Source organism: Convolutriloba macropyga, chromosome 15, assembly GCF_964194025.1.
Source record: "Convolutriloba macropyga chromosome 15, txConMacr16.3, whole genome shotgun sequence".
Lineage (NCBI taxonomy): Eukaryota > Metazoa > Xenacoelomorpha > Acoela > Convolutidae > Convolutriloba > Convolutriloba macropyga.
In genome coordinates this window covers 24,948,303-24,975,032 of record NC_134482.1, presented here as the reverse complement: position 1 = coordinate 24,975,032, position 26,730 = coordinate 24,948,303, and the positions used below count along the sequence as shown (strand labels likewise).

Below are 26,730 nucleotides of genomic sequence, written 5' to 3'. Positions count from 1 at the left end.
GACAATAAAATCTTGAAAAACATTCCGTTACATCAAGAAACTATGTAGCAATCTATTATCAAACCATGGAGGAAGTTACTTTTTTCAAAATATTGTTACAATTTGGGATATTGAAAATAAGAAGACTAATCCATGACCAACAAACTCACCAGTTTTTTAACATCTAAGCCTAACGGAGGTTTTCTGACCCCTGACGCTGAAAAGAAAAATTGAATAGTGGCAAAAACGGTAACAGAAATTGAAAAACACTGCAAATATTTTTCAAAAAATTGCTCAAATTCCAGATAATGAAATCTTGAAAAATATTCCATGACATCTAGAAACTATGCAGAAGCAAATTTTTGAACCATAGAGGAGGTCCCTTGACTTATGAGGCTAAAAAGACTCATGGTAAGTCTAAAAAATGACAAAAGAAAATTAAAAACTTGAAAAAAAAATGATTAAAAAAATGCTTAAATTTGTGTTTTAAATTTTGTGACATTCTGTGGCTCAATTTTTCTGTAACTTGTTATCAAACCCTTAAGGAGGTTTTCTGGCCTCTGGAGCTAGAAAATCCTAAATAATGACAATAAATGTCGAAAATTGCAGTTTTGTCAAAAAATGCTAAATTTCGTGATGTTAAATTGTTGTAAACCATTACTACTAAAATACTAATGCTCACCACAATAATAGCCCCAGCTATCACTGTGCGGCCACAAAAATCAAAAACATTAAGAAAATGAAAAAATGAAAACCATTTTTAAAAAATTGCTTGAATTGGTGACATTAAAATCTTGAAAAACATTCCATTACATCTAGAAACTACGCAGCAACCTATTATCAAACCCTAGAGGAAGTTACTTGGCTCTTGAGGCCGGAGAAACCTGAAAAGTGACAACAATTTCCAAACAACTTGAAAAAGATGCAAGTTTTATTTCAAAAAACTGTTACAATTTGGGATATTAAAAATTAGAAAACTAATCCATGACCAAACAATCTCACCAGTTGTTTAACATCTAAGCCTAACGGAGGTTTTCTGACCCCTGACGCTGAAAAGAAAAATTGAATAGTGGCAATAACGGTAACAGAAATTGAAAAACACTGCAAATATTTTTCAAAAAATTGCTCAAATTCCAGATAATGAAATCTTGAAAAACATTCCATGACATCTAGAAACTATGCAGTAACAACTTTTTGAACCATGGAGGAGGTCCTTTGGCTTCTGAGGCTAGGTAAGTCTAAGAAATGACAAAAAATAATTAAAAACTTGAAAAAAATTTCAAGTTTGATTAAAACAAATGGCTAAAATTTATAATTTTAAAATTTCTGACATTCGTAACTTGTGACATTTTTAAAATTTAACTTTTGTAACTTGTTATCAAACCCTTAAGGAGGTTTTCTGGCCTCTGGAGCTGGAAAATCTTAAAAAAATGACAACAAATATCATAAGACTGGAAAAAAACAGCAGGTTTCGTCAAAAATGCTAAAATTGGTGATGTTAAAATGTTGAAAACCATTACTACTAAAATACTAATGCTCACCATAATAAGCACTTGAATGACTAAACTCGGCAAAGAGCCTCTAATGAAACTTAATGCCCGCTTAAGCGCCACCTTTTTATTCCGTTTTAAAGGACAAAAAGTCAAATAAGTCAAGCAAAGAGTCGCAAAAAAGACCAACAGTACTAAAATAATTGCTACAAACTTCGTCTGAGAGCAATTGACAACTGCAACGAATAATTTCACAACCATTTGTGGGGTTTGCAAAGCGCAAAACCTCCAAGAAGATGATTTACAAAACTAAAATTTCAAACATAACCAACTGACTTCGGGCGAATTACTCTCAAACGACCGGCGAGCGGTTGTCTTCATCAGTTGCTAGCCGCGGTTTAGTGAGGCTAGATTTATTTTAATTGTCTTAGCTACCACAACCAACAGAGAGAGAGAGAGAGATAGAGATAGATAGAGAGAGATGATTCTCACTGACACCAAGAACACCAAGAGATCAATCAATCAAATTACTTCAACTTCCGAACAAAAAACATCACCGACTATTGTCGGGCGAATTGCTCTCAAACGATCGGCGAGCGGTTGGCTTCGTCAGTAGCTAGCAGCGGTTTAGTGAGGCTAGCTTTAGCTTAATTGAAGGGGCGTGAGGTGAGCGCAGCGGAGGTGCACTGCAGCGGGGGGGGGGGCAGTGGGGGCCTGAAATATGTGCAGGGGTGGGGATAGGGGGCTGAGGCAGGGGTGGTGAGAGTGTGAGTGGGATCAATTTTTGAGAACCGCCCTTTACACCATAAGTATGTCTCCAAAACAGTTTCTGTGAATCGCATACTTCGAGACAAGTGAGCTGAAAGGCTTTAAGAGAACTTAATACCCACCGGGCGCTCATTCCCCATCCCGTTACTGAGTACGATAAGTCAAATGGTTCAGACAGCAATCGGTCAGGCAGAAAATCGCATAAAAAGACAAACAGGCTTAATATTTTTGCTACAAACAGTTTAAGAGCAAATAACAATATTTTTCCAACACGTTTTAGTCATTTCCTTTATGATAAATCATTTCAACTATAATTCAGTGTTAATAAAAGTAATAGATGATGACATCACGCCACATAAAAGCAGATGAAGTGCGGCATCAACAAAAATAGGATAGTAAAGCGAAAGAGAGAGAGAGAGAGAGAGAGAGAGAGAGTGAGAGAGATGAAACGTGAACGCAAAAAAAGAAAAGAACCCCCAACTAACACAACAGAGAGAGAGAGAGAGAGCTAGGAAAATTCTCCATGATGAGAATCAACTCTGCAACTTCTAGATTTCTAGCTTTGTTAGGAATTAATTAATGTAGAAAAATGAAGTGCAAAATTAAAAAGGAAAAATTTCCAGATTTTGCAGTAGAAAAAAATGTTCGGAACCCTTTTTTCTCGGGAGTTCTGTTCTGTAACCCATCTGCAAGACCTAAAAAATTTTATTGGCCAGTAATGATCGTTAAATTCAAGAAAAGGACAAAAATGTTCAAAATTTTCAAAAACGATTTCAAAATTTAACAAAATCTTGCTAAAATTCGTAATTTTATCAAAGTTGCTATAACTGGAGTCATTAAAACATTGATCACTAACTAAAACATTGATCCATTAACTCTAAAAACTACGCAACAGTTTATTATCGAACCTTGCAGGAGGTCCCTGGGACCCTCGTGGCTGAAAAAAAAGCATAGCTGGCAGATTGCCAGAAAATAGCCGTAATATTTTCGTAGATCTGCAGTCTCAAAAAAACAGGAAAAAGACAGACCAAGAAAATCGTCCTGTCATTGAAGGTGGAATGATATATTTTGATTAAATATCTATTTAAGTTTGTGCTGCCTCTTTTAATTTCTCTCAAATAACCTTCATTTAGAGTGACACACACCCATTTAACCTTATCTCTTTGAATTAAAGTAAATAAAAGTCAATTTCAAAGTGAGGAAGTCATTTTTGAGAGCGAGGTAAGCGAAGTGCGACCAAAAGTTTAATCACGCGAATGAACAAAAAAAACTTGCTCCACTAAGAGTAAAAAATGACGTCACGCACGCACTTCAAATGAAATTGCATGAACGAATGAACAAGAAGCAGATTTGAAGTGGTTTTTACGTCCTATGGTCGTAACAAAAATCGCGACAACGAAATAAAAAAACAATAGCACGCCAATAATAGCCCCAGCTATCGCTGTGCGGCTACTAAAAAATCAAAAACATTAAAAAAAATGGAAAAAAATTAAAACAATTTTTAAAAATTGCTTGAATTGGTGACAATAAAATCTTGAAAAACATTCCGTTACATCAAGAAACTATGTAGCAATCTATTATCAAACCATGGAGGAAGTTACTTTTTTCAAAATATTGTTACAATTTGGGATATTGAAAATAAGAAGACTAATCCATGACCAACAAACTCACCAGTTTTTTAACATCTAAGCCTAACGGAGGTTTTCTGACCCCTGACGCTGAAAAGAAAAATTGAATAGTGGCAATAACGGTAACAGAAATTGAAAAACACTGCAAATATTTTTCAAAAAATTGCTCAAATTCCAGATAATGAAATCTTGAAAAATATTCCATGACATCTAGAAACTATGCAGAAGCAAATTTTTGAACCATAGAGGAGGTCCCTTGACTTATGAGGCTAAAAAGACTCATGGTAAGTCTAAAAAATGACAAAAGAAAATTAAAAACTTGAAAAAAAAATTGATTAAAAAATTGCTTAAATTTGTATTTTAAATTTTGTGACATTCTGTGGCTCAATTTTTCTGTAACTTGTTATCAAACCCTTAATATTTTCGTAGATCTGCAGTCTCAAAAAAACAGGAAAAAGACAGACCAAGAAAATCGTCCTGTCATTGAAGGTGGAATGATACATTTTGATTAAATATCTATTTAAGTTTGTGCTGCCTCTTTTAATTTCTCTCAAATAACCTTCATTTAGAGTGACACACACCCATTTAACCTTATCTCTTTGAATTAAAGTAAATAAAAGTCAATTTCAATGTGAGGAAGTCATTTTTGAGAGCGAGGTAAGCGAAGTGCGACCAAAAGTTTAATCACGCGAATGAACAAAAAAAACTTGCTCCACTAAGAGCAAAAAATGACGTCACGCACGCACTTCAAATGAAATTGCATGAACGACTGAACAAGAAGCAGATTTGAAGTGGTTTTTACGTCCTATGGTCGTAACAAAAATCGCGACAACGAAATAAAAAAAACAATAGCACGCCAATAATAGCCCCAGCTATCGCTGTGCGGCTACTAAAAAATCAAAAACATTAAAAAAAATGGAAAAAAATTAAAACAATTTTTAAAAATTGCTTGAATTGGTGACAATAAAATCTTGAAAAACATTCCGTTACATCAAGAAACTATGTAGCAATCTATTATCAAACCATGGAGGAAGTTACTTTTTTCAAAATATTGTTACAATTTGGGATATTGAAAATAAGAAGACTAATCCATGACCAACAAACTCACCAGTTTTTTAACATCTAAGCCTAACGGAGGTTTTCTGACCCCTGACGCTGAAAAGAAAAATTGAATAGTGGCAATAACGGTAACAGAAATTGAAAAACACTGCAAATATTTTTCAAAAAATTGCTCAAATTCCAGATAATGAAATCTTGAAAAATATTCCATGACATCTAGAAACTATGCAGAAGCAAATTTTTGAACCATAGAGGAGGTCCCTTGACTTATGAGGCTAAAAAGACTCATGGTAAGTCTAAAAAATGACAAAAGAAAGTTAAAAACTTGAAAAAAAAATTGATTAAAAAATTGCTTAAATTTGTATTTTAAATTTTGTGACATTCTGTGGCTCAATTTTTATGTAACTTGTTATCAAACCCTTAATATTTTCGTAGATCTGCAGTCTCAAAAAAACAGGAAAAAGACAGACCAAGAAAATCGTCCTGTCATTGAAGGTGGAATGATATATTTTGATTAAATATCTATTTAAGTTTGTGCTGCCTCTTTTAATTTCTCTCAAATAACCTTCATTTAGAGTGACACACACCCATTTAACCTTATCTCTTTGAATTAAAGTAAATAAAAGTCAATTTCAAAGTGAGGAAGTCATTTTTGAGAGCGAGGTAAGCGAAGTGCGACCAAAAGTTTAATCACGCGAATGAACGAAAAAAACTTGCTCCACTAAGAGCAAAAAATGACGTCACGCACGCACTTCAAATGAAATTGCATGAACGACTGAACAAGAAGCAGATTTGAAGTGGTTTTTACGTCCTATGGTCGTAACAAAAATCGCGACAACGAAATAAAAAAAACAATAGCACGCCAATAATAGCCCCAGCTATCGCTGTGCGGCTACTAAAAAATCAAAAACATTAAAAAAAATGGAAAAAAATTAAAACAATTTTTAAAAATTGCTTGAATTGGTGACAATAAAATCTTGAAAAACATTCCGTTACATCAAGAAACTATGTAGCAATCTATTATCAAACCATGGAGGAAGTTACTTTTTTCAAAATATTGTTACAATTTGGGATATTGAAAATAAGAAGACTAATCCATGACCAACAAACTCACCAGTTTTTTAACATCTAAGCCTAACGGAGGTTTTCTGACCCCTGACGCTGAAAAGAAAAATTGAATAGTGGCAATAACGGTAACAGAAATTGAAAAACACTGCAAATATTTTTCAAAAAATTGCTCAAATTCCAGATAATGAAATCTTGAAAAATATTCCATGACATCTAGAAACTATGCAGAAGCAAATTTTTGAACCATAGAGGAGGTCCCTTGACTTATGAGGCTAAAAAGACTCATGGTAAGTCTAAAAAATGACAAAAGAAAATTAAAAACTTGAAAAAAAAATTGATTAAAAAATTGCTTAAATTTGTATTTTAAATTTTGTGACATTCTGTGGCTCAATTTTTCTGTAACTTGTTATCAAACCCTTAAGGAGGTTTTCTGGCCTCTGGAGCTAGAAAATCTTAAACAATGACAATAAATGTCGAAAATTGCAGTTTTGTCAAAACATGCTAAATTTCGTGATGTTAAATTGTTGTAAACCATTACTACTAAAATACTAATGCTCACCACAATAATAGCCCCAGCTATCGCTGTGCGGCTACAAAAATCAAAAACATTAAAAAAATGAAAAAATGAAAACCATTTTTAAAAAATTGCTTGAATTGGTGACATTAAAATCTTGAAAAACATTCCATTACATCTAGAAACTACGCAGCATCCTATTATCAAACCCTAGAGGAAGTTACTTGGCTCTTGAGGCCGGAGAAACCTGAAAAGTGACAACAATTTCCAAACAACTTGAAAAAGATGCAAGTTTTATTTCAAAAAACTGTTACAATTTGGGATATTAAAAATTAGAAAACTAATCCATGACCAAAAAATCTCACCAGTTTTTTAACATCTAAGCCTAACGGAGGTTTTCTGACCCCTGACGCTGAAAAGAAAAATTGAATAGTGGCAATACCGGTAACAGAAATTGAAAAACACTGCAAATATTTTTCTAAAAATTGCTCAAATTCCAGATAATGAAATCTTGAAAAACATTCCATGACATCTAGAAACTATGCAGTAACAACTTATTGAACCATAGAGGAGGTCCTTTGGATTCTGAGGCTAGGTAAGTCTAAGAAATGACAAAAAATAATTAAAAACTTGAAAAAAAATTTCAAGTTTGATTAAAACAAATTGCTAAAATTTATAATTTTAAAATTTCTGACATTCGTAACTTGTGACATTTTTAAAATTTAACTTTTGTAACTTGTTATCAAACCCTTAAGGAGGTTTTCTGGCCTCTGGAGCTGGAAAATCTTAAAAAATGACAACAAATATCATAAGACTGGAAAAAACAGCAGGTTTCGTCAAAAATGTTAAAATTGGTGATGTTAAAATGTTGAAAACCATTACTACTAAAATACTAATGCTCACCATAATAAGCACTTGAATGACTAAACTCGGCAAAGAGCCTCTAATGAAACTTAATGCCCGCTTAAGCGCCACCTTTTTATTCCGTTTTAAAGGACAAAAAGTCAAATAAGTCAAGCAAAGAGTCGCAAAAAAGACCAACAGTACTAAAATAATTGCTACAAACTTCGTCTGAGAGCAATTGACAACTGCAACGAATAATTTCACAACCGTTTGTGGGGTTTGCAAAGCGCCAAACCTCCAAGAAGATGATTTACAAAACTAAAATTTCAAACATAACCAACTGACTTCGGGCGAATTACTCTCAAACGACCGGCGAGCGGTTGTCTTCATCAGTTGCTAGCCGCGGTTTAGTGAGGCTAGATTTATTTTAATTATCTTAGCTACCACAACCAACAGAGAGAGAGAGAGAGAGAGAGATAGAGATAGAGAGAGAGAGAGAGAGAGAGAGAGAGAGAGAGAGAGAGCAAGGAATGTTTTCCATGCTGATATTCCACTCAGCAACTTCTCGTTTTCTAGCCATGTTAGTGATTAAATCATATAGAAAAAACTGAAAGCGGAAAATTCAAAAGAAAAATATCCACATTTCGGAGTAAACAAAGGCTCAAAACTATTTTTTGTCTTTGGGGTTCGTTTATGTAACCCTTCTGCAGAACTTAAAATGTTTTCGTTTGTTGGCCATTAATGATCAGGAAAGGACAAAATTATACAAAAATTTTAAAAACAATTGCGAATTTTAACAAGCTCTAAATAATATCACTGGCTCATAAGCTGCGAACATAGGAACATTTATTCAATAATTAGAAAAACTTGAATTCTATCAAAAAAATTGCCAAAACTCGAGTCATCAAAACATTAAAACTTTCATAACAATTCTATTAACTCTAGAAACTATGCAGCAGCTTACTATTAAACCTCGTAGGAGTTCCCAAGGCCCCTAGTGCCGAGATAAATAAAAAAATTCAAAAATATTCAAAAAACTTGAACAAAATTGGGAATTTTTTTTTATAAATTGCCTAATTTTGTGATATTAAATTCTTTGAAATTATTCCATTACAAGGAAAATATACAATAACCTATTATCAAACCCTAGAGGAGGTTCCTCGGCTCTTGTGGCTGGAGAAACCCAGAAATTGACAAAAATATATAAAAAACTTGAAAAAATGCAAGTTTTGTCAAAAATTGCTGAAATTTAAAAAGATGAGCACTATTCCATAGCCAATAAAATTCTTTCAGTAACTTACTATTGAACCTCTAAGGAGGTTTTCTCGCCCGTGGATCCAAAAAAACTTGAATAATGAGAACAAATGTCAAAAAGTTGAAAAAAACTGATGTTAAATGTTGAAAACCATTCTATTACCACTAAAAACTCTGCAGTAATGTATCATCAACCCTAGAGGAGGTTCCTTTCCTTGACACTGATAAAACTCAAAAAATGAGACAAGTTTTCAAAAAGTTTGAAAAAAATGTGAAAATTAGAATAAGTTTGCGTGTTTTTGTTCGGATTACCAAAACATATAGCTCTTAAAAAGGTCATAAAATATAATTTTGTCTTGCAAAAGGCCTTCATCAACTTTAACCAGCTTCACTTTTAGACTGGTTAAACAAAAAAACTTGAATTATGACCATAAAACTGCAACATTTTGGACTCAAAAACTCCTAAAAATGACCTTTTGACCTTAAGATACGGCCTTCCCGGTAGCTTCATGATACTTGAAGGAGTACTGAATGCGGCTAAGGGCCTCTAATAAAACCCAAAACACCGGAAAACTTCCATTTTCAGTAGCAAAAAGTTCCTTTTGCGCAGTCTTTCATTTTATTTGGGACCAATCATTTCCGACCCAGCTTAGTAGTTTTATATTATTTGCAAACCCAAAGCGCTCGGACAAATTTTACATCGTGATTTACTATGTATTGATAAGTGCTCTGTAAGTGGGGTAAGCGCGATGACAATATTAATAGTGAAAATGCCAGTTTTGTAACTGGGGGGGTCATGAACCTCCTCCCCCACCCCCCCCCCCCCCCCCCTTCCCTGTTACAAAACCGGCATGGCCTTTTTTAGGTGCCCTTGTCGAAAACTTGTAAAATTTTCCGAAAATTTTGTTTCTCGTGGTTGGCCAAGACTTGAAATTTTTTGAGAATCTGGTGTTGTGAGAGTGGTGGAACTTGTAAAATTTTTGGAAAAAGTTTTGGTGTGGTGAATGAGTGAAAGATGTAAATTTGTTCAAAAATTTTGCAATTTTTTTTTAAAATTCTGAATCCTCTTTCTCTAGTCTAATGAGACTAATGAAGGACTGAAAAGCGAAAGTGACTAACCTTATGGAATACTGAGGCAAGGTAAGAAAAAGATAGTTTAAATTTGATAAATTTTTGTTCCAATGTAAGAAATTTAATAGTTTTGCGAGTCTGAGACCGCACAAGTTGTTTTAGTTTTATAGTTTTTATTGCCCATATGTTTGATTTAACAAGTAAGTGCGAAATAATAAAATTGAAAGTCTGTTGAATTTCAAGCCTGGCGAGAAGTTTCAAACAGAGTTTCCAACTGAAAGTAGCGCTTGAGAATGAAGGGGGGAAAATATCGTGAAAATTGACTGAAAAATTGAAGAAATTGGGGTTTAAAATTTGTCTGAATATTGGCTAAAAAAATGATTTTATCGCTTCATTACTGTGTCGAGAAATGCTTGATTTTGGGGCCAAATGAATTTTAGTTAAATTACGGGTTGAAAACAGTTTGAGTGGAGCGCTTAAGTTGTATTTTTGAAGCCATTTTGCGTCAAAAACAGACAAACTTAAAAAAAAAAGTGAAAAATGGCTGTTTTTAGTAGTGAAAAGTTAAAAAGAAAATTGTTTTTCCTCGCCAAAAAGCATTTTTATACAGTTTAAAAACTGTTAAATTGTGAGACCAGAAAATAATATTTAGTGATAACTTGTACCTACATTTTAAGTATTTTTTGATGGAAAAAGGCCAAAATGTGCAAAAATTGTTAATTTTTGAAGTAAGAATGCAGCATAAAATTTCTATGCTAGTTATAAGGGAGTGGGCAACAAAGTTTCATAATGTGAAAGTTTGCTCGAACAATTTATAATGAGTAATTGGGTATTGCTTGCATGTTACCTTTTGTTAAAATTTAGTTACTTTTCGTCATTTTTTGACAAAAAAATGAAGAAATTGATGTTTCTTGGGCGAAGAATGTAGAATAAAGTAATGTTTCTTAGTTGAAACGCAATTTGCAATGAAATTTTGTCATTTAACAGCTTGGTGAAACAAATAATAGTGATTAACTGGATGCTGAATATATGTTTTTTTATTACTTTTTATGTTTTTTAGTTAAAACTATCACTGTTTTGCGAACCTAATGTTATAAAAGAACAGTCGGCTAGAATAGCTGACGTTTAATTGTACAGTATTCAGTTTACAAGGTCATTCTCATTATTTGCGCTCAAATTGTGGATAAAAAAGTGAGAGATTAAGAACAAAAAAGGCATGATTTTGACAATTTTGCGGCCGATTAACCCATTTACGTTTGTATGAAGACTTCTTTGAAGTCTTCATGTATGATTTCACTACATGGTAGACATTACTTGGGTGTGGAAACCATAAAAGTAGGCTGAATTTGAGTTTGAGTTCTAATTTTAGCATATCTGTGCCATCAACCATGTAAAGCCAAAGTGCTCTTAAATAGTTTTATTGGTATTTCATTTTCTTCACGATCCAATTAAAAGCAAGCCGCATTTCTTACATTCCTTTTACAGCGTGTTCATACCATTAAGAGTATTTTTCTTGTCCACAACGGAAACAAATTTATGACTGAAAAACTTTCCTTTCACGATTACAGTGACTTTTACCACGAATAACAAGAAGTGCTTTTTTGCTAGCGTTTGATACTTGAAATAAGCTGAATGATCTGAGAATTCAATTATCAAATAGTCAAAATTTATAAAGTCAGCTTCAAAAAAGAATGTCACACACATACAACAAACAATATCAACAAATGAATAAGTTTGATTTAGATCTCATAATTGAGATCGATTCTTCGTTTCTTTGTTGCAGAACACTTGCTCACTGGTGGAGTCTCAAGGCTTCCACTGCTCGAAACTTCCTCTGGTTTGCTTCCAGGATTGTTGTCAGGTGTACAGGCAAATATATCTTGAACCATGGCAGTTGTTGGTGGTTCGCTAAAAGTTTCTTGGCTATCAATATCTGGTTTCATTTTCCAATTGCTTTCAAACAGTTCAAGATCTTTCCAGTAGCCTTCTTGATTTTCATACAGCGGAGTTTCTTTCACGTCATAATCGTAAAAAGATAATTCGAGGAACTGCAAAGAAAAATAAACAAGGCAACGATCTGGTTGTGAAAGTGATCTCGAAAAAAGACCTGTGCGAAGGTGGAAGAGCAAAAAAATCACGACAAATAAAACAAATAAAGCAAGTGAAAGTGACAAAGACAATTGATTAGCAAAATGATGGAGGCAATGGTTGAGCGCACGCCGGAATATTTTCGCCAGTTTGCCAAACAAAATCGTTACTTTATATGTCGATGAGAGCCTATATTTGACCATACAGTAACAAAGAACTTTGCCAACATCTTGCATAAGAATGACAATTTTTGTAAAGTACCTGGATCTCATTATCATATTATTGCCGCCAATGATCAACTTCCTGATTCTTTCAAGTCTGCAGCATCCAAACCATTCATTATACCTTGTCTCTTCTTCTGTTTCAAAAAACTTATTATAACTAACTTAACAAATAGAGTTTTTCGTGGAGAAATATGAACAAAGTTGACGAAACGGTGAACTACATCGAGCAACACCAATTGAACTTTGCAAACTCTAAGAGAAAACTACCTAACGTTGATTGTGTTTTTACTAATAGTGTTCAAACTCAAGCTGATTTTTTGCCTAATTGTACGATTGATAGATTCTATAGTATTTATAATGGAGGTCTGTACGGTGAGCTTTCCAAAATAACTGATATATTAAATAGTGGCTATGGTTGTTTGAATGTTGACAATAGTTTTATTTTGATAAATTTTAATATGGAATCGAAATCTTTAAATTAATAATTGTGTTCTTTGTTGTCTTTGAGGAAAAAATTGAGCAAAAAAACGTTAATTAAAAATGTTAGATAATATGATTAGTAAAGCGTAGCAAATCATTATCGTTCGTATGCAACAAAAAAGGATATTCATAACCAAACATCACATGCGCAATATAAATGCAAAAAAGTCCACAGAGTTTTGAGTTTTGATTTTGAACTGGCTTGAGTTCTTGAGTACTTGAGTTACTTCATTGTAAAACTGTACCAGACGGGAATATATTTTTGGTAGTTTTGTATCGGGATTTCAGGCGGGTCAACCAAATAAACTTTGTTTTTGTGAAACAAAATAACCATTCAATGACTTCCTTCATATTGCGCTGGTGAAGCATTAACTATAATAAATCCTTTTCTTGTTAGCTTTGGGAAATTGTCCATGCAAAAACTCAAATAATTGAGTTTTTGTCACTTTTTGTTCCGAATTAAAAAAGTTGACCTTCTTTCACCCAGAAATAAAATTTCCACGTTGGCCGCCAATGCTCCGTCAAATGTAAGTTGAACGGAAATTCAGCAATTTGTAAGTTCTGGATGAATAAAATCATGAGAAGCCTCTTTTGTTGAAGTTAAGTCAAAAGCTAGAATGAAGTGATTGGGATAATTCTCCAGAGTTATGCCATGCCCACCTTTGTCAAGAAAATCCAGGGCTTCCAGAGTATTGAAGTAAATGCGGTGGTTAAAACTTGTTCAGACCGGAGTTCCAACAATAGGTTGACCATTTCTATAAACAACAATCTGGCTCAAATTGAATTTCTGTTAGTGAAAAGGATTCGTGCAATTAGTTCCGAGGTATGCTTGATTTGTTGCCATTGCAATTATCATACGTCGTACAGGTTCTTTCGAGAAAATATCCTCATGGCTCCAACTTCTTATTCCAGTTGTAGCTAAAAAAGTTCGTGGCAAAACTTCTGTATAGCGATACACGCCAGGTTTTTTTAGTAGAGTTTTCTCAATTGCCGTCAAAACATAATCTGCTATTGTCATTTTTCTTACGTAGAGAATAGTCTCACTTATTTTAACTTTGTAATGTTTGTTTGACTCTGAAATTACAGCAAAATCATTTCTAGACCTTCTAAATGAATTTCACAGAGTAACACTACTAAGTAAGCTTTTATCACAAGTTAAAATATCAATCGCCGGCTTTCCCATAAAATAGTTCTCCTGGGAATTAGCAACAAGAGCTTTTCTGGTCGCTACGTCATCCGCGCAACCGTCAGCGCCATGAATTTTGGCTGGCTCATCTTCATAATAATATCCCTGACATGCTAGCCATGTGTTTTTTGCAGTTTTCCTGAAGAAAGTTCCATTTCAATAAATGCTTTGAGCGCATAACTTCCGTTTGTGTTGGAAATTTTAACACCGTTAGCAGATACAGTGCATTCTGAAAATAAACATGTAATGCGTTGTTGCTAAAGTATGGCCCGTCTGTATTTGTAGCATCAGTTCCTGTCCTTAAATCGCCGTCATTGTTCCAGTTGATTTTGCATTTAATTTCAAGGAGACGTTTTTTTAAATCTATGAAATTGTTCCTATCGCTCAAAACTTCAAACTCAAGCATTGGACCCTCCGGGGAATATAATTGTCCTATTTTTTGAGTGAAAGCATTTTCAAAAGTAATAAGCAGAGACTGTTTTTCAAACAAATAAACAAATCAAGTGTGGTGTGTGCTGCTTCTGCGGGCAGTAAAATAGTAATCCTTTTGAACTTTAGAGAAGAAATTCGACCGGTTTCTCGTCAAAGGCTTCTTCTTACGAATGCCTTGTTTTGGCTTTTCACTTTGGTTTTTAATTTAAGCATTCTTCCTGTTTTTGATCCGCGCACCTGTTTTCTTACAGTTTTTTGCACAGTCGATTTTATTGCTTGTTTTGTAGACTTTTTGTTTGTAAAAACCTCTACAAGCTCAGGAGCTGCTTGAATAATTAATTCACGTCGAATCTTTTTGGCTACAGGCCAAAGAAATTTTCTTGCAATCGGTAATGCGGCTCTACCAATACCTGCAGCTAAAGCCCCAAAACCACTTCATCGTCGGCGAGAGCGTCCTGAAAATTATAGTGACACCGATTGCTTTTGATATTATGCTTCTATTTAGTCGAGTTTTTTAAAACTTAAAGTCAAAATAATTTTTCCTATTCCAGCGAATGGAACTAATTGTCCTGTTTCTGCCCGCAATTGAATTTCAATTGACTGAAAATTTTTTGATAGTAACTTTTGGTATTCAAACTTGCTGAAAACAATTCTGTGTGTAGGCTCTATTTCGCAGTGGCTAACGTTTTTCAGGCGTTGTTTTGAATCAATGACTCGAATAAGAGGAGCTTTAGTATCACCTACGCAATGATAATCACTTATGTTAACGTAAACAAAAATTAGTTGCTTCCCTGCAGACAAATCAAAAAACAATCGCCAACAAAAGTTTTTTCTTCGTCTTCTGCCATGGTCCGAATTTCAAAAGTGTCCAACATCTTGTATCCAATAAAGAAAATCAGACCCATTATGAATAACGTTGAAACCTAGTATGCTTGGAATTTCGTTATCCGGAAAAGTAATTCCTACGTTTTTACCAAAAAAGAGGAATAAAACTCTGTTGATTTTGTTAAACTGATAGTCAAAATGAGGCAATCCGGTAGCTGTTTTTAAGGATCTCAAAAGATGGTCACGGTTTTCATAGGAACCAGTTCGAATAATAGCTCGTTCTCCTTCGTATGATCTGGAGATAGCATCAAATGGAATGATTTTCTCATAAAATTAAGGCCTTCAGAAGAAAATATCTTCAAATCACTTTTGTTCACATGATTTATTTTTTCCGGGAAAACAAATTCACTTAGTGCAACTCGCCAATCCCCCTCCAAATTAATTTCTTCATTGAAATAATTTTTGAAAGAGGACAAGGTGTTTTGAGGAAAAACATTCATAGAGGCTGATCAAACTAAGTGAACCGTGAATTCATTCGTGCTTTGTTATTTCAATACTATTGTCCATAACTTTGACAAACTCTAATTCATAAAATTTTCTTTTGACTGGCTCTTGGGATGCGTCAATGAGACTATAAGTAGGGATTTGTTGTAGGTATATCGTTAATCTCAAATCTTCGTTGGTAAACGTTTGCTTTCATCTTTTTCTAAAAGGAAGATCCGCTTTTGATTTTCGCAAAAAGTCCCCAACGTAAAGCTTTGGTCGGCGAACTGGTATTGCTGAAGCATTGAAAATTAATGATATCAAGTAAGGAACGTCTTTCTTTGTCACTTTATTAGGCGCCAGTTTCGTCACCCTGTCGACTCTAGATTCAATGGTTTGTACAAAGCTCTGCAACTGATTAATATACGAGTATGTCCATTTCTCTTCTAAATACTTGTATATCAAATTCTTGAGCGATCGTATATTTTTTTCCGCAAATGCTGAATTTTTTCTCGCTGAAAATTTTATAAACTTCAATTTCATTTTTCTGACAAAGCGTGCTGAATGAGCCCTTAAGCTCTATACCGGCATCTACCCACACTTTTTCAGGTAGCTTGCTCTTTATCATTAAACATTTAGCTTGCTCTTTATCTTTATCTTAAACGCATCTGCTGTAGTTGTGGCGTACTTTGATTTTAAGGGTTCGACTCATAGATTACGTTAGAAACAGTCCACCGCAACCAACAAACATTTTACATATTTGTTCTCTTCTGATAATTTGTCCACATAAGGCAAGTCTAGCGACCAATTCTCGTTTATGTCGTAAGAAATAACTTTCAGTGTTGCAAATCTTTTTCTATATTTTTCATGCTTTGTTTGGTCATTTTTGCCCTCAAGAAACAATTTCACATTACTTGGTTTCAATTTTGCGTTTTTTGTAGATTTTAAACGCTTCCGTATGCTGCGGGTCCTTTCGTATATTTTAACTCAAGCATTTTTTTCGCATTCGTCAAAAGACTCCCAGTCCTTCTCCTCTTGCTGAGTTCTGTCTTCATTTGAGGTTTCGAAACCACTTCCGGCGTCTAAGGATTCCTCTGTAAGTAATTGGCTGGTTTCATTGTGCTTGATTCTTTTTGGCGCAAAAGTTTTCTTTTTCTTTTTTTGTTTGGCAACTCTATGACTTCTCTTTCGGATCGCAATTTTATCATTACTGTTGATCACCAAGTCTTCTTTTATGTTTAAAGCCTCTTGAAATAATTCAGATTATTAAGTTTTTTAGTTGGTTGCTGCAAATCATAGAGAAAAATGGGAACATTTATTCCTGTCGCTGTTCCATCAACAATGAAATTTTCATATTTGTCTAAAAATTTTTTTTTATTCTTTAATGAGGTTAACAATTTTTTCCGTCCTGGTAATTTTTTTGGCACTAAGATGTTAAAATTTTAAAAAATTTTGTCTGCATGTAATTTCGACAACTCTGTATGATCAGTTGCTTCCCTTGTATCAAAGATATTTTTGATCCTCTTTGTCAGTGTTTTCATTTGTTCGCATACTGTTCAAAAACGAAAATTGAGCACCTGTATGCTAAACTCTGGGATCATTTAGAATTTGTGAGGAATACGGTTGCTCTTTCATAAACTGATTTTCGGAAATAAAAAAAAACTCTTCAGCAGTTGACATTGCTTAACCCAAATGGATAAAAGAAAATTTAATAATGAGTTGAATCAGTTCGAAACCAATTTTTGTTAGTAAGTGCTCGTCGTTTATCCGTTGATGATTTTTTCTTGAGAACGCCTTCAAATATGTGTATAATTTTCTAAGTCTATTACTTTCACTCTAACGTGGCCCAGTAAAACATTGTGAAGACATTCACACAAAACCAGTATAACATCACTATCACAACTACGCAAATATTTCCTTAACTGTTTTGGCTGCAAATGCACCATTTGCTTCAGCATAGATAATATTTTTCTCTTGCATTGTTTAGAGGAGTTGTTTCCGCTTTATCAGATGGAAGATCGAAAATTGTAGGACCTAGCTCAGTAATATTTGAACAGTATCATAAACAATCAGAAGTTTTTGGATCAAGATCGATAAGCAAATGCCCAAACGGTTCGTTCGTTCCCAATTGATAGCAGTGTTTTAAAACTTTAACAAGGTTCAACTGTTTGCCTAAAAATTCGACTTGTTGTATATCCTGAGCTGATTTGAACAAAATGATGTGGGTTGTGTTCCAGTCTATTGTACGAGACCACTTGCTCTGTTGATAAAGGTTGTGCTTTATATAAATAATATTAATGTTTTTGTGACGCCCTGCAGTAGCCAATTTAACAATTTCTTTGTCATTATAATTTTCTTCGCACGATTCGTCTTTTATCGGAAGACAGTTTGCAAAGCCATTCAAAAATTCTAAATTGGCATACTTTTTAAACGTGACACCAAGTGTTTTCTCCATTTTGATGTATATCTGTTGCATTTCTCTGTATAAAAAATGTTGTTAGGTTTAGGGTAAAATGTGTTTCCACTCAGCATTTTGAAAATTTATTCTGTTTTGCCACAACCTGAAGGCCCCACAACGGCAATGAAGACCCTATCTTGCGTACATAGAATCTTATTCATAGTCTTGGATTTGGTAAAATGTATCCAACTAAACTTGACAATATTGAAATCCAAACTGATGTTTCTTCACAATTTGGTTTTAAAACTGTTAATTTAACAATGCAAAATATATTAGCAGTAATATAACAAACATTTGAACGAAAAATACAACTTCTGACCGTGGCAACGTTGTTTAATTACAAAATTTCCATGAAGATTTGCTGCTACTTTTTTTTCAAAAAAACTCTTCTACAACAGCGTCAACTTGAGACAATTTTTTTAAGAAAATGTATTGAGGAAAAGTCACTCTTCCATAAAACAATTCATAGCAATTGAACTCAGTTAGAAACTCTTTTATATGAACCAAAAAGCACTCAGAGAATCTCTCCGTTTTGTCATAATGAACAATTTTGTGAACTCTTTTTTCCTTCACCAAGTGTTGAAAATCTTTTGGCAATGAAGGATCGTTCTTGTCAATTTGTTCACCAACCGGGTGCTTCGACGTCAGTAAGAGTCTCGGAGGACAGACTCTGGGTTGAGTTTTTGACATTTTGCTTTCTCCAATGAAGAAAGGGTTCAATATAACATACTAAGTGAGTAAATGAGCGAATTTCGTCCCCAGTCAACAACAATTTGATTTTTCTCTGTAAAAACTGGTTTCCGGTTTTTATGGTTTCGTCTTTGGAAATTGAAAGACTCAGATTCCCGTCCCCCGTAATCAAGGCGCAAATTGTTGAATTCGGTGAAAAAGGTGCTTCCACTTTCGTCAATTCCTCTCTGTTTTGTTAACCAGTTGAAATATAATACGGCTTTTTCTTTTGCACAATGTTTGTTGAAAACGTTTTTGCCCTTTGAATGATTTTGACAGTTTTGTGTAAAATAGTTCAAAAATATCGAAGGACACGCGAGTGAATTCAGATCAATAATACAGCACTCAAGCAAATCTGACAAAAAATTTTTTCCTCACCCTTAGCGCAGAATATTGCACTCGGATTCCTCAAGCGAACGCTTTGAATTATTTTCGTAACATAAATATAGGGAGTTTCCTGTGCCCACTCAATGCCCTGCAAACTTCCACTCAAACAATTGAAAGATTGCTTTTGTTGAAATGTTAAATCACTATAACTTGTTGGAGGTAAAAATGACAAGCAGTCAAGATAGTCCCTGGTGCAAACACCAAGTTCTTTAACAATAAAAATTTCTTTTCTGTGACGAAACCCTTCAACGTCTAACACAACTGTTTTGCTGCTCAGCATTCCAATAAATGAAAAATTGAAGGATGAAAAACCTTTATATACAAGCAAAACAAAATTCCCGACAAATGACCGCTAAAACAGTTGCTGCTTTTCCACGGAAGCATATAAGAGTAACCAGGTCCTTGGTTATATATTTCCTATATGAAACCACTTGCGTGGTGTAAAATAACGTGCAAACGTAAAATTTTTGAGATTTTCAAGTATTTATCTACTGGAGAATTATCTATGCCAATAATACCACCGTAGGGCATCAATTTTAGCGCTATATCAAAAACAAACCCTTCAATTTCAAAAACAAACCCTTCAATTTCACTATTTTGATGAAACCGATAAATAATTTTCGTGGATTTTGTTCAAGCAGTTTCTGCGTACAATTGGTTTTTTAAGACGCATACAGTCTTTTCGCTAGCCTGTTTGCGCGTTAAAATAATTGGAAAGATAAGAAAACAGATTATTGGTCATTGCGTCGGGAAAACAATTTATTAACATCAGACAAAATGGGATTTGATTTATTAAGCACATACTTAACCTTGATCAGACAAAAGCAAATTCCTTTGAAATTGTTTCAAGATAAGGAAGCAAAAAAGAACGTTCCTAGCATATGCTGGTCTTAGTTTGTATATATCCTCATAAATAATTTATAGAATACACGAGTAACCACACACACGCACACACAAACACACAAAATGTATACACATAATGTTAACAATACGTTATACTGTTGATTAGCATTGATAAGAAAGTATTAAATACGTTCGAGTCGTATGCGTACACAAAAGATAGCATAAAAGCAGTGAGCTCAAATTTCGTTCCAAAGCTTAATAAACCCGCGAGTGTAACAAAACACTATTGCGAGAACACATGTTAAAACCCAGACATTAGCAAAGGTTAAAGCCTTATATATCTTTTGATCAACATAGCAATCCTCATATCAACGCTGTTTGGTATTTCAACAACATACTGCACTCATTAATTGCTCTAGATAAGAAAGTAAAAAAATTGGGTGTGTACAGCTGACAAGGAAAGATTGGAAACGTTAAAGCGAATAGTATACTGAGGTTACTTAAAAAAGGATTTGAGTGTAATAAACTTGTGTGTAATATCTACTTGAGTAACTTTTTACAACAAAAACGGAAGGAATTGATTGAATACGCCTTAGTTTAAAATTATACTTTTCTTAATTTTCGTTTCAAATTTCTTTTGTTCAATTCCAAAATTTATTTAGCAGAACTGTTCCCGGATTTTGACAACATATTCCTTTTGTTCAATTCAATTACCAGACTTCTATCATAAGAAATTAATTCTAATGTCTCCTCTAGCCATCATTCTAAAAGCGGAATCTCAGGCGACGCCTGACAGCCGAAAAATTGCTTATAAAACTTACAGAAAGCAAATTGTTATCATTGTACAGCAGGATTATCAGTTGGATGAGTGGGTTACAGTAATTCACATGACTGTGCCTATTGTGATTTTTGACTTCATTCAGTCATTTCGATTTGAGAAAGGCCTTAGGAAAGGGGCTCAAAAATTGCTGGATTTTGTAACGTCTTATATCAGAGAGTTTGTATTTGACCCAGACACATTGGACGATAGAGTACGACAAAATTTTTACGATTATGACGTGAAAGAAATTCCGCTGTATGAAAATCAAGAACGCTACTGGAGAAATCTTGAACTGGTTGAAAGCATTTGGAAAATGAAACCAAATATTGAGAGCCAAGAAACTTTTAGCGAACCACCAACAACTGCCATGGTTCAAGATACATTTGCCTGTACACCTGACATCAATCCTGAAAAGAAACCAGATGAAGTTTCGAGCAGTGGAAGCCTTGCGACTACACCCGTGAGCAAGTGTTTTGCACCAAAGAAACGAAGAATCGATCTCAATTATGAAAACTAAATCAAACTTATGCTTTTGTTGATATTGTTTGTTGTATATGTGTGACAATCTTTTGTGGAGCTGACTTTATAAATTTTGACTATTTTATAATTGAATTCTCAGATCATTCAGCTTAGTGCAAGTATCAAACTCTAGCAAAAAAGCACTTCTTGTTATTCGTGGTAAAAGTCACTATTATTGTGAAAGGAAAGTTTTTCAGTCATAAATTTGTTTTCGTTGTGGACAAGAAAAACACTCTCAATGATATGAAAACGCTGTAAGAGGAATGTAAGAAATGCGGCTTGCTTTTAATTGGATCGTAAAGAAAATGAAATTACAATAAGACTATTTAAGAGCACTTTTCCTTTCTTTGGCTTTACATGGTTGATAGCACAGATATGCTAAACATAGAACTGAACCTCAAACTCAACCTAATTTTATGGTTGCCACGCCCAAGTAATGTCTACCATGTAGTGAAGTCATACATGAACACTTCAGGGAAGAAGAAACATAAATGGGTTAATGGCCGGCAAAATTGTCAAAGTCATGCCTTTTGTGTTCTTAACCTCTCACACTTTTTTATCCAGAATTTGAGCGCACAAAATTAAAATGACCTTGTAAACTTAATACTGTACAATTGGACGTCAGCTATTCTAGCCGACTGTTCTTTTATAACATTTGGTTCGCAAAATAGTGATAGTTTTAACTTAAAAACATAAAAAGTAAACATAGCTGGCAGATAGCCAAAAAATAGCCGCAATAGATTTGTAGACCGGCAGTCTCAAAAAAAACAGTAAAAAAGACAGACCAAAAAATTTGTCTTTTCATTGAAGGCCGATATGTTACATTTTGATTGAAAATCTGTATAAGTTATTGCTGCCTCTATTAGCTGCTCTCAAATAACCTTCATTTAGAGTGACACACACCCATTTGACCTTATCTCTTTGAATTAAAGTAATTAAATGTCAATTTCAGAGTGAGGAAGTCATTTTTGAGAGTGAGGTAAGTCAAGTGTGACCAAAAATTTAATCACGCGAATGAACAAAAAAACTTGCTCCACTAAGAGCAAAAAATGACGTCACGCATGCAATTCAGTTGAAATTGCATGAACGAATGAACAAAAAGTGGCTGTGACGTCATATGGTCGTAACAAAAATCATTACGACGAAATAAAAAAAAACAAGAGAAGGCCAATAAAAGCCCCAGCTATTGCTGTGCGGCTATTAATCAAGAAAAAACATATATTCAGCATCCAGTTAATCACTATTATTTGTTTCACCAAGCTGTTAAATGACAAAATTTCATTGCAAATTGCGTTTCAACTAAGAAACATTACTTTATTCTACATTCTTCGCCCAAGAAACATCAATTTCTTCATTTTTTTGTCAAAAAATGACGAAAAGTAACTAAATTTTAACAAAAGGTAACATGCAAGCAATACCCAATTACTCATTATAAATTGTTCGAGCAAACTTTCACGCCATGAAACTTTGTTGCCCACTCCCTTATAACTAGCATAAAAAATTTTATACTGCATTCTTACTTCAAAAATCGAAATTTTTTGCGCATTTTGGCCTTTTTTCATCAAAAAATACAAACAAATGTAAGTACAAGTTATCACTAAGTAATATTTAATATAAACCCGATTCCTTAACAGTATTTCTCGTATCATATTTTAGCAGTTTTTAAATTATTTAAAAATGCTTATTGGCGGCGAAAAACATTTTTCTTTTTAACTTTTCACTACCAAAAACAGCCATTTTTCACTTTTTTTTAAAATTTGTCTGTTTTTGACGCAAAATGGCTTCAAAAATACACCTTAAGCGCTCCACTCAAACTGTTTTCAACCCGTAGTTTAACCAAAATTCATTTGGCCCCAATATCAAGCATTTCCCGACACAGTAATGAAGCGATAAAATCATTTTTTTAGCCAATTTTCAGACAAATTTAAAACCCCAATTTCTTCAATTTTTCAGTCAATTTTCGCGATAATTTTCCCCCCTTCATTCTCATGCGCTACTTTCAGTTGGAAACTCTGTTTGAAACTTCTCGCCAGGCTTGAAATTCAACAGACTTCCAATTTTATTATTTCGCACTTACTTGTTAAATCAAACATATGGGCAATAAAAACTATAAAATTAATACAACTTGTGCGTTCTCAGATTCGCAAAACTATTAAATTTCTTACATTGGAACAAAAATTTATCAAATTTAAACTATCTTTTTTTCACCTTGCCTCAGTATTCCATCAGGTTAGTCATTTTCGCTTTTCAGTCCTTCATTAGTCTCATTAGACTAGAAAAAGGATTCAGAGTTTTTGAAAAATTGCAAAATTGTCGAAAAAATTTACATGTTTCACTCATTCACCACACCAAAACTTTTTCCAAAAATTTTACAATTTTCACCACTCTCACAACACCAAATTCTCAAAAAATTACAAGTCTTTGCCAACCACGAGAAACAAAATTTTCGAAAAATTGTACAAGTTTTTTACAAGGGCACCTAAAAAAGGCCATGCCGGTATTGTAACGGGGGGACATGTCCCCCCATCGTTACAAACCCGGCATTTTCACAACTACTGACAATCTTTAAAGCTCTCAAAGCTGCGAAAGACTTACATGAGGTATTGGAATGCCTGTTCTTTCTCTTCTTCTGTTAGATGTCTCAGTTGCTCTTTGTCAAAACACAGTTCAACATCCACAGTCGACAATTCTCTACCCCCACTCAAGTTCTTCTTTGTCTTCTGGTTCAAGTTGTTCTTTTCAGTCCATTTCCAATCATCAGATGACGGAAAATTGAGGGAAATTTGGTCCGCGTCACCATACGGTAAGATCACAGAACCTTTATCAAGCTCTGAACATTCTGAAATTGACATAGGCGAGGTATTTATATATGGTGCTTTATCTTACAAGTCAGGAAATGGACAGCAAAAATACTATTTAAATAAATTAGGAGGCAAATGTAAATTAAACCATCCTGTGTCACGCGCTAAAAAATACGACCTTCTGCCTATGCGGTGTTATCATAAAAAAATAAGAGTTAAAAGCAATTCTCACCGCACAGAAAACAAAGAACGGAGCGTTCATGTTTTTAAGTGAAAGAAATACATTTTAAAGCAGTTTTAATATAAAAAATGCAATTTAAGCGTTTACTTTTGTCAATGAGTGTATCGGGTAATAATTTGATACTATTACTTCAGACTAGCCTTTCCGTTGTTTATTGGGAGGTTCCATCTGAATTGTAACGCATCCCAACGACTCGTCAGTCGAGGGGTCTTTCAAACTGATCTCAACTTTGTCATTTGATGAGAAATTCTGCAGCTTTTGAAGCAGTGCCTGATTAAAATTGACGTTGAAGTTCATCTTACACGTTTGAAAGCAGAGTGAAATGTATTCACATTGATCTAATCCTAACAACTGTTGTTCATGAGCGACTTTTAATTCTTCAGCTCTTTAATCACACTTACAGTTTGAAATGACTTTTTGATGCATCAAAATTGGAACCTTGCAAACAGCAAAAACCTTTTTTGAAATGCAGCTCCTGAGACCAGTTACAGCCTGCCTGCACAGATTTTCAAGGAAACTGGTCAACGCCTGTCTTAGGCGAGACTATCCGAGATCCGATCCAGGTTACGGTTAGCCCGCCCAGGGTAGTTTTGGCCTGTCTTGCGTCATCCAATTGCTAACTCTGGTCACGGCCAAGTTCATTACGCAAACAGATAGGAAACTTTCAAAACTCACACACACAGTTCAAAAATGATTGAACTATGAGTTTTAAAAAAAATCGTTTTTGAACTCAAATCATTAAATAAAATAAATAATGCCACATTGGAAGCAACTCTTAGTATCAAAGCCATAAGTTAAAACATAAAACAGCTATAAAGATTAAACTAAATCACTGGGAAAAAAATATTCGGTCTATTGTTACTGAGAATAAACCACAAGATGACCAAAATGGGATAAAAAAGTGACCAAGTTCAAAAATCCATTGTTATATTGGTTGAAGTAAATATTTCGAAAAAGTCGCTAAGAATTCTTCTGAAAAGGTAACAAATGACCATTGGCCTATTTGCACGTAGGTTCCCTCTGTCAATAACTCACCCTTTTATGAAATCTTTCTGTTCTTTAAATGAAAAGGCAAAATTGTCTTAAAGAGACCGCCAGATGGGTGCCACAAAAAGTGGCCAAGTTCAAAAATTCATTGACAGTTTCTCAAAATAAATATATTTAAACCCACAAGGGTCATTAAGAACACTCTGAAAGTGTTATATAGCTTCATTTTTGATACTTAAGGAAACAAGGTTTATGCAAAATTTAAGCAAGATTTGTATCTATGGTCAGTAAAGTAAAGTCATGGACTCCAAATAGAACAACAAATGCGGTCAAAAAAAAACAAGAATTCAATTAAAGTTTACGAAAATACTTTGTCGAAGCCACGAAAATTTTGATGCTTTTTCTGAAAAGATAATAGTTGATCAATGGGCGCCATTTGCACGTAAATGGCTCTTTTAATAATTGAGCCTAATTATGAAAGTAATCTGGTCTGCAAGTAAAATAAAAAAAGGCCAAAGCATTTTTAAAAGTGCCACTTGAGTTCGGAATTTCAAATTATCCCAGAAAAATCTTGCGTTTTGGATAGTTATTCTTTTTAAATTAGCTAAATACCGGCAGAACTATCCTTTCAGAACACTCGCGCAGGAAGCGGAAGTAAAATTAGGCGTCTTAAGAATTTACAAAGATTCTTGTCTGCAGTTTTTTAGTTCTGCAAATTTCAGCAAATTCAAGCAAAATATTCTAATTATGCATATTTGGTGTCAATTTTGCTGACAAAAGTTGACTTTTGAAACATATAGGAAAACTAATTCAGCCAAAGGAGTCGATTCATGCAGTACAGCAACCCTCCTTTACCTTTGAAGGTAAAACCAAAAACACTATTGTTAACATTTTTTTATATTTTAGCAAAATTGACCAAAACTTGTGCACAATTTATGGAAAGTGAACAAAACAACAGAAATCAATCTAATGTTCATAAAATTTGAAACCTTGACAACTATTTGAAAGGTCAAAAATAAAGAATGTATAAAATCAATCTTGGACGGGTTTTCTAATAATACCACTAACAACTCTCCAAAATGATTATACCCATCGGCCAAAATGACTTTTAAAAAGTCCAGTTGAGTCCCCAGCCATAAGGTGGGTGGCGTCGGAGCAATAACATATAAATTAGCAGTGAGATACAAGAAAGAAAATATTTTCAGCAGTTACGCAAAATTTTTCCGTCGAAAACTTCTGAGAACTTTGAGGTAGCTTCACATACTTTTGGTTCAAATAATGAATTGCAAATACACAAAACTGCTATTACCGAAAATTATGTAACGCTTTTTCGAATAGGAAGGAACATCGATTCGGGGCTTACCTTGACTATCTGTTTTTTTCTCTTATAATAAAAAGTCTCCAGCCGTTGCCCTTCTATTTTTAGGAGGCAAAATAGATGCCGATCACAACGGTATTGATACAGCAGCTATTTCTTATCTCGTAAAAGCTTTTAGCTCTACACCACACACAATTTTCTTCAAAAAAGTAAATTTTTATTTCGCCTTTTTCGT

The 26,730-nt window shown here is 34.1% G+C and overlaps 1 protein-coding gene across 2 annotated transcripts in view; it reads right to left on the bottom strand.

The window, feature by feature from the left end:
- Positions 1-24,551, bottom strand: part of LOC142354068 (uncharacterized) — a 77,815-nt gene extending 53,264 nt beyond the window's left edge. For both annotated transcript variants that reach the window (XM_075406343.1, XM_075406344.1), the window contains exons 1-2: positions 24,331-24,551; positions 23,744-23,987 (exon numbers count right to left, since the gene is read on the bottom strand). In XM_075406343.1, the coding sequence (XP_075262458.1) occupies positions 23,744-23,987; positions 24,331-24,487 (401 nt within the window). In that variant the 5' untranslated portion in view covers positions 24,488-24,551. The remainder of the gene's footprint in view (positions 1-23,743; positions 23,988-24,330) is intronic.
- Between the last annotated feature and the right edge of the window lie 2,179 nt (positions 24,552-26,730).